This window comes from Ascidiella aspersa, chromosome 6, assembly GCF_963924565.1.
Source record: "Ascidiella aspersa chromosome 6, kaAscAspe10.2, whole genome shotgun sequence".
Classification (NCBI taxonomy): domain Eukaryota; kingdom Metazoa; phylum Chordata; class Ascidiacea; order Phlebobranchia; family Ascidiidae; genus Ascidiella; species Ascidiella aspersa.
In genome coordinates, this window is record NC_139452.1 from 13,254,969 (window position 1) to 13,272,821 (window position 17,853).

The 17,853-nt window shown below is 37.1% G+C and overlaps 1 protein-coding gene across 2 annotated transcripts; it reads right to left on the reverse strand.

Annotated features, from left to right (window-relative positions):
- Positions 1-5,541: 5,541 nt before the first annotated feature.
- LOC146139975 (atlastin-3-like) lies at positions 5,542-15,860 on the reverse strand. 2 transcript variants are annotated; one of them, XM_083391766.1, is made up of 10 exons: positions 15,712-15,860; positions 12,738-12,939; positions 11,557-11,685; positions 10,758-10,910; positions 10,290-10,346; positions 9,816-10,050; positions 9,423-9,610; positions 8,728-8,799; positions 7,509-7,709; positions 5,542-6,147 (listed from the first exon to the last, which is right to left on the reverse strand). In XM_083391766.1, the coding sequence occupies exons 2-10, from the start codon at positions 12,930-12,932 to the stop codon at positions 5,890-5,892; spliced, it is 1,488 nt and encodes a 495-aa protein (XP_083247892.1). In that variant the 5' UTR covers positions 12,933-12,939; positions 15,712-15,860; the 3' UTR covers positions 5,542-5,889. The 2 variants fall into 2 exon arrangements, with proteins under 2 accessions (XP_083247892.1, XP_083247891.1); XM_083391765.1 differs by lacking the exon at positions 15,712-15,860 and having other exon boundaries at positions 12,738-13,155.
- Positions 15,861-17,853: the final 1,993 nt, after the last annotated feature.

Here is a 17,853-nt window from a genome sequence, read left to right on the forward strand (position 1 = left end):
GACAAGATTTTATTAAACCTCGTATTTAAAACTTGCTATTAAAATCCTTTTTATTATGTCGAGCCAGGGGCGGATCAAGGGGAAGAAGTTGAGGACAGGCGAGACAATAATCCCCTAACTATATTTTTTGTCGACTTTAAATACGTTTTTGAAACGTGGCTTTTCCACATCTTACTGGTTTTCGGTGTGTTATAGCCAGGAAATCGAAATCTTCGAATATTTTACGTGTTTGAAATATGAAAATAGTGTAAAACTATAACAACCCTATGTCACCAAAAAAATTTGCAATTTAAATTTGACAAAAGACAAACTAAACAAAGTTAAGCGTTTAGTAAAATCCTTTAGATTTGATATAAATGTCATTATATTGAATCGCGTAAAAATCTTCTTGCTGAAGCGTCTTGCCTCTCGAATTTCTGTTGCACATTTGTATTCAACCGGCACAAAAGCTTTGTTAAGGTTACTATAGTTACCGAAACAGCCTTTGTTTCTAATTATGCAGTAAGCTTACGATTATATTTTTTGTGACCGAAATTGTTGACAACAAATCAGGCAATCATGTTTTCCATCAGTAATGCACGCTTGTCCACTCTTCTGTAAATTGGCGTTCATATTATATTTTCGGCAGAAAATCTTTATTGTCAAGTTTAGCCTACATATCGTGGCGTGTTTGTTGCAAAATGGCTGTTTTCGATACCTGAATTGCTAGTCGCCAAGCCTTACTTCGGCAAACCTGTTGCTACATAAGCCTTTTCATATAGCCTACTCAGTTCCTAACTATGTTCTTCAGGACATGGGTTTGTATTTAGCTTGTATCAATGCCTCAACCCATATTATATATACCTTAGTCGATTGCGGTAAAAGGTAACAACGCACATCGCTTCGCTGTGTTTTTACAACACTCTTTTTCTATGGGTGCGCTGTACCGCATTGCGCAATTCTAAAACTTTATGGCTTCACATCGTATTGAGCTAATAAATTTGCGATGATCAGCTCATTGCTATTTGTGTTGGCCAGTTTCGGTTCTGCTTCTGTCTATATAGCTAACACTGCAGTGGTCGGCAACCTTTCGTATACAGTGTGCCAGTTTATAAATAATGTCAAACTATCTACAACTTGTGTGCCAAACATTTTTCTATGTTCCGATTTTTCTATGGCTCCGAAGTCAGTTACTAACAGCCCGAGTCCGACTCCGGCCAAAAATTGAACCCGAGTGAGACTCTCGAGTCGCCTTCGGCCAAACTTTCAATTTCTTCGAGTTCCAAGTCCGGTCTCAAATAAAATGGATATTGAGGAATCCACTGATAGGGGTCATGAAATACATGCCATCATATGCTATTTAGCCTTTACAGTTTTAGTTTGCTTCTTTATCAGTTACGAAATTCGGTACTGCGCATGAGCACACGGCGCACTCTGGTATAGTTTTACCTAGTCTTACTCGTGTCCCGAGTCCGACTCCGCAGCCCTGTTGAGATCTGACATCTAATTTACGAACTATCTGACACTGTGCCAGTTGTTTAGAAATATACTTCGACGCTTTTTAGCCGATAACTAGAATTGTTAACTACAGTATCAGGGTGGATTGCTTCTCAGTCGCACAAAAACACACGTGCTTATATTTCAATGTAGTATGCATTGTAAACATCACGCTGTTTGGGGGGCATCGTGACGTAATACGAATGGTTAGTCGCAAACAACAATGTTAACGCCCACAAAAAATAATGTTAAATACAACAGTAAAGTCACTAAGGGACAAGAACTGGAAATGTGTGCAACCATTTAGTTAGCGCTAATGTTAATGATGTAATAATAATGTTAGCGGTGTGATAGTGATGTAATCATTGAACTTTCTTATTAAAGTGATATAACGTGCGCATTAAAAAAAGTGGCACGCGTGCCAGTGGTTGCCGACCCTGGCTTTCAGTTTACTTATACGGTTTAAATGTGAAACAAGTTAATTTTTTTACAAAAGCTCACTTTACCACCTCGACTATTGTATTGTAACATTTTGCCGGGTGCAACTATTGAGAAGTCTAACAACCATAATTTATGCGTTTTTCATTAAAAGAGTGCAATTTGTTTGGAGGAGAGCAAAAAGAATATGTCCGACTCTAGGCATGCATTTCATCCATTTACATAACTAAAATAAGGTGGATATTCAGCAATCCACTCATAGGGTGGTCATATTTCATCCACCCAAAATGCATGGTTGGAAAATAATCCACGATGTGCGAATCCACCTTAACAATTTACAGTTGTGGCCTTAACACTTTCAAAATTTGGTAGTGTAAATGCGCACGTCGGACTCGGGTAGTTTACGAGTTTGCACGGCTTCAGCAAAATAAAACGACTCCGTCGAGTCCCTAATTCGACTCCGCAACCCTGGTTAGCAGAAGCAGGGTGGCATAATGGAGGTTAGACTATGTTTTAAGAGGAGAGCAAAAAGAATAATTCACTAGTCAGGCGATATTTCACGACTTAGATCTTTGGTGAAAGAGTCTGAAATGCAGTCGGAATGTGACCCCCAAAAGCCTCATCAAGTGGTGTTTTAACTATTAAAGTTATATGCGTAATTAAACAGCGGTACAAAAAAACGAAAACATAACAAAGCGATTTTCACACGGAAAATAAACTGTGTAGAATGATATTTTTTGGAACCGTCGTTAACTTGTTCCTTAAAGTATTCCAACACTTTGTCTTCAATATACACTATACAGACCGATATCAGCTATGAGTATATCTCCAAAAAAGAAAAAAATTATTCGCGGCACATCTTCTGCAGAACAATAATATCATCATTCAAAATCGCCCTAAATACATTGCCATGCAAAAGGCTGACAACATAATATCATGAGGTATTTCATGACTGCTGTTTATTCAGTCTCGGTTTACTCTCTATTACTAATGCAACACAATTTTTAAAGGAATTAAGTTCTTGTCAACAAGTTACCTGAATATAGGATCTATTAACGCACGATTGTGCTTTTTCAAAGGTGGTTGGCACCTGATTGCGATGTAATGGTCGAGATATATTGTCGGAGTCGGGCTCGGGACTCGACTAAGACTCTACGCAAAACTAAACCCAGTCCCGAGTCTTGGGGTTATCATTTTGATCTAAGTCGGACTTGGGACCCGGGAGTCGGATTACAGTTAATTACTCGGGAGTCGGACTCGAGTTCATTTTTCAGCCGGATTAACAAAACAGTAATTTACCAAATTGATGACACAGGATATGACGTCACGTTTTAGTTGTAAAATGTGTGAAAGATAACAACAAGCTCTGATTTTATCAGTATATGTCACAGATTTTATTGTCCAAGGTTTTTTTTGTCGGACAATAACGTTTGTGCACGACATATTGACAAAAATAAACGTACCTTCTGCTCCTACGATGTGATTACGTGGTTGAGCAATAACATCGTTAATGTCTGTTGGATGTCTTAAACGGCGTTCAAATACCTAGATAAACAACAATAACATTATTATGCTTTCGAACAAAAAGTCCAATTTTTTTATATGTTCATTAGCTAGCGCCATCAGGATTCTAGGACATTAATTTCAAGCATTTTTTAAAGATTTTTTTGAGAATCTATTTGCTCTTAAAGTCGCCACAACTTAAGTAACATGGTTTTCACCCAAACGATAAAAATGAACAACTTTATCGCGCCTAAATGAAAAATTTCTTGGGTTAATTTTTTTAACAAAATTGTCGTTTATAATGTAACTTAACGTCACTTGTAGTCTAAAAATTTGAAACTAAACGACTTGTTCGTTTCAACTTAGTTTATACTTTATATGAGTTCAACTTCAAGATTTCTTCCGTAGCCTAATCATTACTAAGTTATTGTGGTAAATTGCAAATAATAGACCATTTAAAATTTTAAAGAAACTTGATTGATGATGATGCCTTAATGATGTCATAACGTGCATGGACTAATCGATTCGGTCTAATTGACCTATTTCTTATACTCAGTATATTGTTCAAAAGGAGACCAATCTCAATATTCCATAATAAGCAGTTTGAATTTAGTACAACATAAGGGATGCGGATGACGTCGTTATGAAGTCTTTGCCACTATTATCAGCCCCACTACCATTAAAATTAATATAGGGGAAGGTTTCCCTAGATGGGACGTTGCCTGAGTCGGGACTTGGGGATTACATCAACTTACCATTAGGTAGCGCCAATTCTGAATTATTTTTTGAAGCACCCAATGGTAGCCATCATTTTAACACAAAAACATTTCAGTAGGCTGACGGCGTTTTTACAACATATCAATCTAAAGAAAATAGGGGTGTTTTTTTGCTAGTTTTATTATTTTTATATCTGAGTTATTTCATATTTGTTGAAGTTGTATCAAATTCATTTTTTACTAATGTATGGGTAATTTACCAGGCTTACTTATACAGATAAGTTTTTCATATTATCTTGTACCTATAAGCAGCCAATATATCTTCTGTATATGGTGATGTGGGGTGCGTAAGATGGGACAGGCCGTTCCCAAGTGAGGAACTATTTGTTGCAACCTACATTTTGGGTTATTGTGACAAAAATGGACTTGCCATTGCCTCTTTTGAAGAAGCTAACATTTTGTTATAGTTCGAAAGTTTTCAACTAACAAATTTTAATATGGTTAGTTTAAAATTTTTGATGTATGACGTAAAACATTTTATACGGTTTCCCTATCCATAATATACGTTAAGAAATGCACCTGGTTAAAATGGATTACCGTATCAACATGTCTGTAAGAAATATTGCAAATGCAGGTAAAACTTCACTTAACAAAAACCATACCTATTCGAATTAAAACAAAATTATTGCTTCAAAGTTCACTAAAAACAAACGAGCAAACAGACAAGATTTGGCCTAGGTCGTGTGTGTTGAGAGTTATCAACACAGGTAGAATATTTGCATAATGTATTCAACGTAAAAATATAGACACAACAGAACTAAAGTTCCAAGACAGTGACTCTTTGCCACGCACTTGTCCTGTTAATTTAAAAATATTAATTCTCGCTTACCAAAGCAAATTCGTTCTAAGATTCTGTGAAATTGTTCTAAACAGGCTAGTTTTAAACTTATGTAAGTGTAGCAGGTTGAGTTAAAGTTGTTTTTAATGCTTGTGGTACAAATTGATCAATTTAAAACAACGGATTCTTCTTGTCCCATCTTGCGAATCACACTGTCCCATCAAATGAAACTCTGGTTTCCTAAGACGGGACACAGCAACGTTTTTTCTAAGATGATTTAATAAAAAAGTTGAAACGCTAGAGGCAAAGTTATAGGCGTTTTTTAAGCGTTAAGGGCATAGGTTTCAAACAGGCATGATATTATTCAAAATTATTGTTATAATGAGAACTACAATCATTTGAAAAAACGTGTCCCATCATGGGCAACCTTCCCTTACAGCGGCTTATCGCATTGTTGCATTATAGTGTGCCTTTAGCTCTTTGCAAGATATGCTTCGTTACTTTAAATTTAAATGCGTATAGCTTCACGTCCCTGGTCTCGCCCTTGTGAAACAAACACACATTTTTAACTTGTTTTAACATTTACTTAATATGTGCAGAGCAGGGAACAGCCACTGGTAAATAATAAAATATTTTTTTACGAAAACAAACGGTATTTTTTACCTATTTGTCTTGGGGTGAAGTGCAAACTATACGTGAGAATGAAATTGCAATCAAGGAGGCGAAGTAAAGAAAAACGTATATAAATGGATATACGAAAGTAAGGAAAACATTACGATGGAAGAATACGGGCGTAAATCAACAAATCGTTTACGAAAGTGGTTATACCACATTAAGGGCAGTAGTTTTTAGGTTTACCATTAACGTTGAGTGTGAATGAATTAAGCTTTTTATTGATATTATCTTACAGCATTATTATCAACGTCGTTTAGGAAGCGGTTTGAGACGTTTTGAAGTCAATTTGCACACGATGGCGATGCAGGGGCCGATAATCTCCATCATCTCGGGACCCAATTTCTGGTCAATGCCGTCTTTTAGGTAAGGCATCACTTTAGGGATCGCCTTTTGTACAATCGGCCCAATTACCTTCCACACCATCTTTGCTTGGCTGGGGTAGCACACTATGAGAGCGATCGCCCCACCAACGACGAGAACCCCGCCGATAACCCATAATACCTGAAAAAATACAAAAAATAACAATATAACGTTCAGCACAATCCAAATAAATAATTTTTATCTGTTTACGCACATGCTGAAATGTAATACAAACGCAACGAACTTTATACCGCTGACTTTTACATCTGTTAAAATCACTTTTACAAGCCAAATTTTTTACTTCTGTTTTATATGTCCTCTGGTTTGGTGCACTTTTCAATTCTAACCACGAGATTATTATATAAACCTCTAACATTGGGGTCGGCAACTGTTAACCTATAGTTTCAACCACAGGCAAAATCAAACACAGTAAACTTAAGTATTTTCCAGTTTTTATCAAAACAAACATCACAACAACTTTTTTTCTTTTGTTTAAAAAACTTATAAGATTTATAAAAGCAATTAGATCTAAGCACGACATAACGTGACGTCGCAACAAAATTGTCATTATAGAAAGACCTATCAGACTCATGGGCTTTAGGGCTTAAAAATGTTCTTTTAAAAATGAAACACAATAGAAGCAACGTGAGGTCGGCATGCGCAAAGAAAAATGAAAAAAAAGATAAATTATTGGATGCTAGATTACATACATTAGCGGGTTAGAGCTCGGTATAGCGAGGGATCCACGAACGATAACCTAACAGATTTTAAAAATGTTTGCTAATGTTGGAGAGGTTGTGCCCGCATCAACTATTTCAAAATGCGTGCACATTTCTGAAGGCATTTTAAAATTTGCGCACATTGTAAAACCCTGTTCTAACATATTCATTTAACTCTAGGATTTCTAGAAATTAAAACTTTTTTGGGTACCCTCAAGGACTTTTAAAAATGTATCATCGCACATGGGCTTCAAACTCTTTAATCTCTAGATTTTAATGCCTTTTTATCAAGAAATTTTTCAGGGAACGTAAAATTCGTAAGCCTACTCTTTTTAGTTATTTTAGATTATCTGAAACTGAAACCTGAAACAACACTAAAATTGGTTCCTTCGGAAAAAGATTTATTACTATTCTAACTGTATCTATTTTTAAAGTGAAGTCAAAGTCACTGACTTGCTATTAAGCGGTTCTTTGGCTCCACAAACAAATCGTCCTTCTCCCGAAACTAGGCGATGATACATCTCTTTGTTGCCTAAATATTCGCAACTATGCTGTTTTTAACTGCTATTTTTTTAAGTCAAACTTATTCGAAAGGTTATGACAAGAAAATATAGATAGACACGTAACAACTGATTTTTTATAGATATATTTTTCCCTACAATGCACTACTGTTACTTGTCTAACATGGAAGCTGCTTGTATTAAACAACGGCTGTTCACCGATTTTCGCTCTCATTTGCTATCTATAGATAAACGTTAAAACGTAACTTTTGCTTTCACTCACCTGCTGGTTCTTGTTCGACGAATTGTTGAACGCGTCAAACCGTTTGTCGACTAGTTCCTCCAATTTTTTCGCAGAAGTATCGGCGACATCCTCTTCAACAAAGTGTCCCTTGATCCCCTTTCTGTACCGTTCGAGTGCTGTTCGCTTCACCTCTTCGTGCTTGTGCCGGCGTGTGTCAGCCGACTGCAAGGAGCCGAAGTTCTACATGCATCAATCCAAACATCGTACAATATATCAAAGTTGGGTTCAAATAACTCTTTTGCAGGAAGTGGAATCAAACCTGATCTGGAACGTTATGAAACCTTTTTGGGCAATTTTTCCCGAACCGTAACCGAACCTGAACTGATTTTAGTGAGATTTTACCGACCTGAACCGGAATTGAACCGAAAATTAAGAAAGAACCTGAACAGAGCCCAAACCTGTTAAAAAGCGATTCACCCCAGCATGACGTTATAACTTTTACAGAGTCAATTTATGCCATGTTAAAAATTTTATAAAAAAATTACTAATCTTAAAATAAAATGATACTTTTTTATTTTTTATTTTTTCAGATGTTTCACTAATAAGCTGCTTGTTTTTGAATACGCCTAGAAACTGAGATTGGATACGAGTTACAATTCAATAATTATTTTCTACATTTATAGACTCAATTTTAGGTTTAACTCAACTCATATTGTATCCGAACAGAACTTTATAAAATAAATTTAGACAAACTGAACAAGAAGATTTAATTTGCTCCGGACCAAAACCCCAAAAAAAATCATTCAACCCGAACCGAACCTAACCAAGAAATGTCAAAAGTTTCCACTCTGCCGTTTTATATGCAAAGGTGTTCGTATCGGGACCGTAAAGCCTCCTCAGACCAAAGGGTAGATTTAAAGGTCTATACTTATAACATAGGTACATATAACTGGTAATTAACCAAGAGGGATAATTTAGGGTTTCCCGTGGGTAATTTTAGCAATGACAAAGGATGCTATATCTTCGCCCGTGATTCCTGTATTGATTGCATATTATTTATAATGAATAAATTCCAGGTCATAGTTAGGTAGTAACAGTTCAAAAGTGAAATTCGTCAAGTTCTTCTTATGGCAATGACACAAACAAGTTTCAAAATGCACCTCTAATGCGCAGGTTCAAGTGTCGTTAGTTAAACTAAAAAATATGTCAAAGTTCCGGCCTGCCTAAAATAAATCCTATTCGTAGATTTCCACCTTACTTTTTGTAGTTCGTCTTGGTATGCCCTAAAGCATTCGTCCAACACACGACGTACGACTTCTTCCTTTCTTGCCTATAGAAAATTAGAATATCTTTTTTATCTTTCAGTTATTCTAGTTTTTTTTTCGTTAAGCCACAACCTTTCAAAATTTATTTTCGACAATTGCAAGCACGCAACAAAGTGCTTTGCTGTTCCCAGCGAAGTATTACTGGTCCGTTTTATTATACGCACCACTACCAACAATAACATTAGCAGATGATATTAAGGGTCCTTAGCAACAAACAATGTTGACAAAACGACTAGGCCTATAGCTTGGAAGTAACCTTATCCGCAAAATTGTCAAAAAAATTTTCGAATAGCGTAAAACCTATCAGCACAAACCTTTCAAAAAACAGCAAACTTACACTGCAACTGTAAACCTACCAAACAATAAACAATAATTCAAAGTTTTCATGGTCTAAGACACTTGTTTAAAAATGCAAAATATGGTATAATTCGAAAAATATACCGTAAATACTTTATCAATATCGCCGGACAACCAAAAAAGTGACAACTAGCAAGGACAGGGTTTCGGCGATACATTTATTTATCAAATAACCGGTTAACTTTGTTTTTACCCTAGGGAACGCCGAAGGGATGTCTTCTATACTAAATATAAATTATTTTTTGTCCTTTTGTCGTTTTATATCGCTCACGTTGGCCAGCGTACTGCTTGTAGGTTCTGTGAAGTTTTCCAGTTTCGCTGCAAATTTTATGAGTTCGGTCCGAAATTCACCTACAGTGAGAACTTGCTGCCGATCGCTAAACTCTCTTGGCTTCAACAATTCGTACATAATCTGTTTTATCAGCATAAACAGGCAGCTTCTAAAGCTGTCGTCGAGATCTGTGCAAAATCAAAGTAAGATCAGTGGTAAAGCTATATTAATCGGGCAAGAAATATAATATATGAAAAATGTTTAAACAACGATAGCAATTCAATGATAATGAAGCTTAAGGCGAAACGACCAATATGCCTAATTCGTTACACTAGCCAAGACCAACCGAAAAACACAAATGAGCAACATATATAGAATGACGTATTGACGCACCACCTATCCTTTCGACTTTCCTTCCCTTGATTGCAACTGCCGCGCTTGGAGGCGGCATCAGAAAGATAAGGACAGAGTTAAACTCGTGACGGAGCTTCTTGAAAAATGTGGCGATCTGACCTCCTCCATATAACCCAGTCGCGTTGCTTTTCATGTGGTCCAAGTAAGCCTTTCCACCCTCCCAGCTGTAGCCGAACTGCTCGTCTGAAAAGTCCCGGATTACGATTACTAGGTCCTGTGATAAAATAAGAACACTCTCGTGAAGAACTTTGCCCAATGGGTTGTGCTTTAACACACATATACGTTTAGAAATATAGGCTATTTATATAGGTGTGTATATATATATCGTTTGTGATATTCCGCTTTATTATAAGAGTCATAAAATTTCGTATACATGGGACTAACCGAGATTTCTAAATGACACCAACCAAAATGCACTAAAAACTAAAAAGTTAATATTTGTACAGGAGATACCTGAAAATGTTTTTCGTTTTTTTTGCCTGATAGTTGCCGCATTTCTTCCAGGAATACCTGCGAAAGTTGAAATACATACAGAACTGCATTTATTCATATTCTACACAAATCGCTGAGCATAGAAAGTGGGTGCGTTTAAACTTTGTTTAAAGTAAATCTAATCAAAGCTCGCTTAGTCGGTGCTTTTGGCCAACATAGTGGCCTAACTGGTGATGTGATAAGCGTTTTCTTCTTATCTGGAATCTGAGTTGATCAACATCAATCACCATATTTAGGTCCTTTAAAGCGAATAGTGAAAACGAGTGTAGTAAAACTTTTATCATTGGTAAAAAAAGACTTAACTTGAGTATTTAGGAGTAAAATGACTTGACTTGGACTTGCGTCAACTTGGCAAAATACTTTGGACGCAAAGTCTTTTTTTGCACGGATAGCCAAAATAGTAAATTATGTCAATCCCCATTGTCGAACCTGTAATTTGTCCATGTTACCCGTGGTAAATTTTTCCTTCATGTTGTACAACAGCACAGAACTGAAGTGAGCAGATAATGCGAACACCTTGGTGGCGTTGTCCTGCGATTGGGTTGGATCAGATGGTCCTTCGGTGTCCAGCAACGCTACCACCTAGCATAGCATAAAGCAGTGCTTTTCAACCCGTGGGATGGCACGCATTTGTGCGGATGAAAAAATTGTAATGCGGATGACAAACGCCGTGCGGATGAATGTGCGAACAAAAATGGTGCGTGTTATTATTTTTATTATGTGTAATACAGTAATCAAATAAGCTGGTGGGCCCACTTATGCGCTACAGTAATATAGTCTCGTATAGTGGTTCATTGCAGCTTAAGCTACATATTTTATATCGGGCAAGGCTTAGGCACATGGCTTTCATACCGGTACACCAACCATTTCATTGTTATTTCACAAATAAAAGTGAAGTTTGCAAACTTACTGTGCATGTTTCGTGCGCATGGAAATTTATCGAAATAAAAAAATGCGGATGATTTTTTTAGGTTGAAAAGCATAGCGTAAAGTAAAAGTCTTATTTTCAGTGCACGAGGTTGGAGCGTTTTATTTAAAACAAAGTTAGTGATAAAAATAGTCCAAAGTGTACTTTCAAAACAAGCTGGATCTTAAAGTGTTGCAATCAAAAGCCTCAAAAACACAATGCGTCATAATTGATAGTTCCTTATAAATATAATAGTAATATTTCCGAAATCGAAAGAAATTTGTTATAATCTTTGGAACTTTTTTCTTTTCCTACTATTACCCCTTGGTCGAGTAGTGGGTGGGTAAGATATTCGTTGTATATATCGATTCCCTTTGTTTCAGATTCTACTGTCGTTTCCATTGGGAATACGTATTTTATTTCTGTTTCGTCATCGAAGGCTTGATGATTCTGTGCAAATATTTTACTATAAATAACTTGTTTTAGCGCTTTACGGTAATGGACCATTAGTATAGTACTTGCAGTAAGCCTATAGTACTTGTAGTGCATTGTAACATATTCAATAACACCCCACTCCTAATTATTAGGGACCGAATATATTTTGCAGTCCGTTCATATATGCTACTCAAAGGGTTCATGAGCCTTATATACGAATCTGTTATCTTTCCTTCTGAAGTCGTCTAACCAACAGAACACCTACTAGGCCTACCAGTATTAGTAATCCAAACAGCACCGTCGCTCTATTGACTGTGCAACACAGGCACTAAGACAAAGCAAGTCTTGAAACGACTATTAGTCTGATAACCGCGCCTTTACAAAACAGTTGCAATTAAGGTCAGGATTAAGTATAGCCTATCACGGTACCATTGCAGTGTTGTAAACAAGTCATTGCTGAAATAAAGTCCAAGTCAAGTGTATTGAAAAAATAACAAGTCAAATCCCAGTCAAGTCATTATTAGAGAAAGTCAACTCCAGGTCAAATTACTGATATGAAAATAAAACTATAAACCATTAAAATTAATAAACTTGTCAAAATAAGCAAAAACTAAAAATAACATGCAGCAATCTAATCGTTTTACGTTGAAAACTTGAGATAAATATCTTAATTTTATAATAAAATGTTAAATGAAAATATTTAATTTATACCCAAGTCATTGATTCAATGACTTTAATCCAAGTCAAGTTATTTGAAAACAGTGACTTAAGTGCACATAGATCAAGGCATTGACTTAAGTCATTACAACACTGAATGTTTCGTTTGGCTTTGCCATTAAGCCTGTGTTAGGCTGTGTAATGTATGTTTCGGTAAAGCAACGTAGGTCCCGACCCTCCCCTAAGTTATTTCGGTAAAGTGACGTTCTCGGTCTGTTTGAATACCAAAGTCAGTCGTATGTCCTTGCCTAGACTTAATGAAACTCCATCAAAAGTCGACAATTTATTTTCGCATTTAGCCTTTTTATATTTATGCACTATTAATTGTTGTTTATAGTGGTAATACGCACATTTTTTAAGTAGGTGAGAATCAAGTTTAGTAGGAACGACTTTCCGATGCCGAAATCTCCCACGCAAGTAATGACGGAGAGCGGCTTTTCTGAGTCCATACCGTCGTCCGGCAGATGGTCACATAGTAGTTTCCACTTGCCCGCATTCGATTGCAAAATTTTAGATACGCCTGGAGTTTCTTGGTTTTGAGCCATGGCCTAACTGAAAGTATATATCTGGTCATAAAAACAATGATTTTTGGTTTAAAAGCATAAAAAACATGTGAAAAAAATAAATTAGACGGACGATGCCCTAATGTTACAGGAATATATACCTTGAATACATTTCTGATCAGGAAGCAGACAGAAGGAATCTTTTTTTACACAGCATACACAGGGGAAAACCATATACGTTCTGTATAAAGACCCCACAGATGTGTGATCTGAACTCCAGACTGCAGGATGGTTAGCTCAAAGCAGAGCCGGATCCAGGATTTTTGTTTAAGGGCCATTAAACTTTTTAGGAAGAACACCACAAAGTTACGTCATGACTTAACGACATAAATCTATTATTCCTAAAAGTCTTTGCTGTTCTCGTGCATAAATTGCAGTTGAAACCAGTCTAATCGCGCAAAGTGCAAAAAATAGCATTTATAGTTAATTCAGTGTTTCCCAACCTTTTCTATACTAATGCCTCCTTGCGCGCTCAATATATTTCATATCGCCCCCCCCCCAAAAAAAAATAACGACGGAGGTGCATCGAAATTAGCAAAATAGTTCACATACAACAATAATTGCGTTAAGGGTTCAACACACCGGTGCAACAACTAGGGATGCTCAAAGTAGAATATCGAATCCTTGGATTCGAATCCAGATGGGATTCGAATCCAATTCTGCCATTTATTTCGGGTAATTGGAACCGATATAATTTAATGTTTTACCGCGGATTGTTGCGCCTAATTGCACAAACGCGTGTGGTAAGTTGGCCTGTCGCCGCGGCGACCAATTTATAGTGCTTGCTTTAAATGTAACCTGGTACTGCACTGTCAGCGTTTTTTCGCGATAACGTTCGTCTAATAATTAAGTGTCAATCAAGCGTTATTGGGCGAGCGGCTAACGTGTAATGTCCGGTGTGGAGTTCGCAATTTCCCTAAATGCGTTAAGTTGCAAAAGTAACATAGCGTTGCAAAACGTGCTGGCCGTCCACAAAATGCGCTATGGGGTTACTTAAGGTCAACTTTAGGCCAATATTCAGGGAAGTTATGCAGTTATGCACCACGTAATTGTCAAGAATTCGTTATGTCAATAATAACTTTCTATTCTTTGCAGTACATCATATGACTGCATAGCAGATCATGTTAGTCAAAAAAGAAGCAATAATACTTAATAATGCTTTCAAAATCAGGACCGAATTGCTTAAGACTTTTATGTGCAGTGTTGCATTTGCTCACTTTTGGCAAAAATATAAATTTTGGACACAACCTGGGCAGTTGACATATTACAGTTTACAGAACGGCTTAAGATGACAGAACTTTGTTAAGAATGTTAAACATATGAGAGAGTTTTTTTATTATAATGTTCACATGTTAGAAAATTGTTTGGGCTATTTTTTGCTGTGATTGTGGGCCCTGTAGGGTAGACTAAGAGTAATCCCTTCCCCAAACAAAATCGAGAATAAATAATTTAATAAAAATATACTAGGATTCGCTATTCTGGATTCGTTATTCTAGATTCGAAACCTATTATTCTAGAATACCTTGGGATTCTACTTTGAACATCCCTAGCAACAACTCTGTGTTACTGCAATTAAAATGGCTGACGTTTCATGGATATTAAAACATAACACTGCAACGCATATGTTGAGTTAACAACAAAGCTTGATTGCATCATCAATTTCAATTGTCCGCAAGATTCGGTGTAGGGCGCTGGTCTAGAATTCTACCACAGCGTTGAACCAATTATTAAAGCAACGCACAACATTTGGGGTAGGTTGTCGGTCACTGTTTGGGTAAGGGTGGATCAAGTATTATTATTTAAACTATTGGTTAACCTACATAAACACTAACCCGCACCCTAAGCCAAATAATGTTCGCTGTGCTAGGATTTTAGACCAGCGTCAGATTACCTTCTATAATATACATAGATTATTTATTAAGGTTGTTTTATTACCAGAAAAAATTGAAACATTTTGCCGCGTATAAAATGGTGAACACAACAACAACCAACAGCCTGACATACAAAAGTCAATTATTACGTCAGAAGTTAACAATAGGTGAAAGCTATTAGCCTACTCCAAGTTCGCAGTACTAAAGTTGTCATTTACGCTCAATTTTTTTTATTTGTGTAGTATAAAAAAATCATAGTTTAGGGGAGGCAATGGCGTAATGCCCTTGGCGCAACGCATTTGCCCATCACAATACCGTTTGAGGAACTTTTTTATACTGATTCATTACAGATGGTGCAAAGCTATTACAAAAATAGGATCCGGTATGCCATTACACGAAGCTGGTAGTTTACCAACGATGACTCAACCATTCTACATGGCCCACACAATGCGAGACAAAAGCGTATGACCTATACGTTTGTTCAAACGAGTGTTTATTTGCTCTAGTGACGCGCAATGGACTTTGGCACTGGGCAAAACTCATGAACACCGCAGTGCACGGCTGTAGGCCTACTGATTACTGAGTACACACACAAAACTAGGCTGAAATGTATTTACCACGCTATTCAAATATAACGCTTATAAATGATATAAATATTTCAAATGAGCCGGGGACCCAGGGTGCTCTAATAAGTCTCAACCATTGATTAAATCGTTTTTGTTACTTCAACCAGGTTTTACAAAACGATGACAAGTTAGCAAAGTAACATGGGTATGAAGATTTAGGCAACGTTAAGCAAACACTTAGGCCTACAGTGCAAAGGCACAATTATTCAGGCTCGTTTTGTGGTAATGTCCGCTTTTAGATAGCAGGTAGGCCGTTTGTCTTACTTGTCTGAGTGACGACTCATCTTTGGTAGTTCTTCTAATCTAAAGGGTGATATTTAGGTATCCTCAAAGAAGGTATCTGAATAAACCTTGCAGACTATCTCTCGCCAAACCTGAAATAGTTTCCCTCGGAAAACTGCACTGAACTAGCGAGCAAGCCAAGGTAGACCTACAACAATCAGTACGACACAAAAAGCACCAACTGGGAGAGTCTAGTTTCGTTGCCTTTCCTCCTTCGCGCTCGGAAGTGACCGCGAAGGAGAAAAAAGAAACGCACATTAATATTTCACGTTGCTGAAGTATCTCACTCTGGCCGCAATAGTCCCGTTGGGCAGACTAGAGCAGTGCTCTTCAAACCCTTTTGGTTTGGTGTACCCTTAAAGTTGTTCTGACGCTCATGCACCCTGTTTACTTAAAAGGTAAACTGTGATAAAAAGCGATATGAAAAATCATTATGCATTTCGATACCATCATGTCAAATAAACCGCGCGTAGCTGCTGAAGTTTTACACTGTCGGTATTAAGTTCGATTTTGACTGCGGGCTGCTTGCGAGTACTATTGCATGTCATAAAACAGCATTTTGATTCAATTGTTGAAACCTACATCATTTTCCAATATCCTGAATTATGTAAAATATTATTAGTTCAATAAAAGTTTGTGCTGCACACTTGTATACCTTTGCATACTGGTGCACCACATGCTTATTTTGGTGCACCGACCGTGCACACCGGTGAAAGAGCACTGGTCTAGACTCTAGAGCAGTGATTCTCAACCTTTTTTAGAGCAAGAGCCGCATTTCAAACCTAAGGTTTGCAAGGAGCCGCATAAAAAACAACAGTAGGCATATAATTAAAAAACATTAAGAAATCAACTAGAAAACAACAAATATACATTACGCTAGCCTAGGCTAACTAATTATCACTGTTTGCCATAGCTTGTCGATCAGGACTAAATTTATTGTGACGTAACAAACCACAAAATTATTTTGAAGAGCCGGATGGAAGTACCTGGTAACATTAGTACTTCGTACTCGGGATCCTTGCTGATACAATTCATTAATTCTTGATTTCTCTTACTTACTTTGTTGCAATTCTGCCACTTCTAACTAATTTTTCACTCGGTTAGAGAGCCGCAAAATGTTCAGTTGAGAGCCGCATGCGGCTCTGAGAGGTTCTCAACCGGGGGTCCGCAAAATGTTTTCAGGGGTCCGCAAAACTTCAAAACATACCTTTATTAAATTAATTAAGGCTGGGTAACATGCATCACAATCTTGGTAACGGTAAGTGACAAATTACATTGTAACGTTTTGTTAATCCCTTTGAATGTGACGTAACATTTCCATTGTGATGTAACACAAATAGATTGTAAAATGGAAGGCAGCGTTACAACAGTTCACATGTAGCTTATACTCAGTTTATGCTATCGTTCGCAACGATGACATGCGTCTAGCATTGTCAAAAACACATCCGCGCATCTCAAGACTGACTTCTCCTTAACATAAGGTGCACTAGGCAGATATACTAAATAATTAAAAACAACCACAAGCAGATATTACACCAGAAGAATGTTAGGGGTCCGCGACTATTTGACAGCAGTAAAAAGGGGTCACGGGTAAAAAAAGGTTGAGAACCACTGCTCTAGAGTACTAGACCTCTGCAATCTCTTTTCGCGTTCGAGGCACACCAACAGAGCTAATAAAAATTGGCGCTACACCTTCAAACAAATGGCAAACCAATAGCAAAGCATGTCAACAATTAATGCTCCGGCAAAAAAATGGCGAATACACTGCCTTCTTGTAGACCAGTGGTTCTCAACCTTTATTCTTGCGTGGCCCATTTTAGGTTGCAAAAAAATTCTGCGACCCAATAGTTTTATGAAAAAAAAAACTTTAAAATAGGTTTAGAACAAAACACAGCATAACATATTTCAAACCAGATTAGTTATTCAACCGTACATTAGTGAGGTACTTGCTGCTGAGCAATAAATTTACATTCTTTTTAATTCATCCCCAGGCCATTATTCCTGTTAAATTAAATATAGCAACACAAATGAAACTAAATCTAGGCTTTTTAAATTTGTCTGTGGCCCACCTCAAATGTTCATATGGCCCACTGGTTGAGAACCGCTGTTATAGACCCAGGGCGT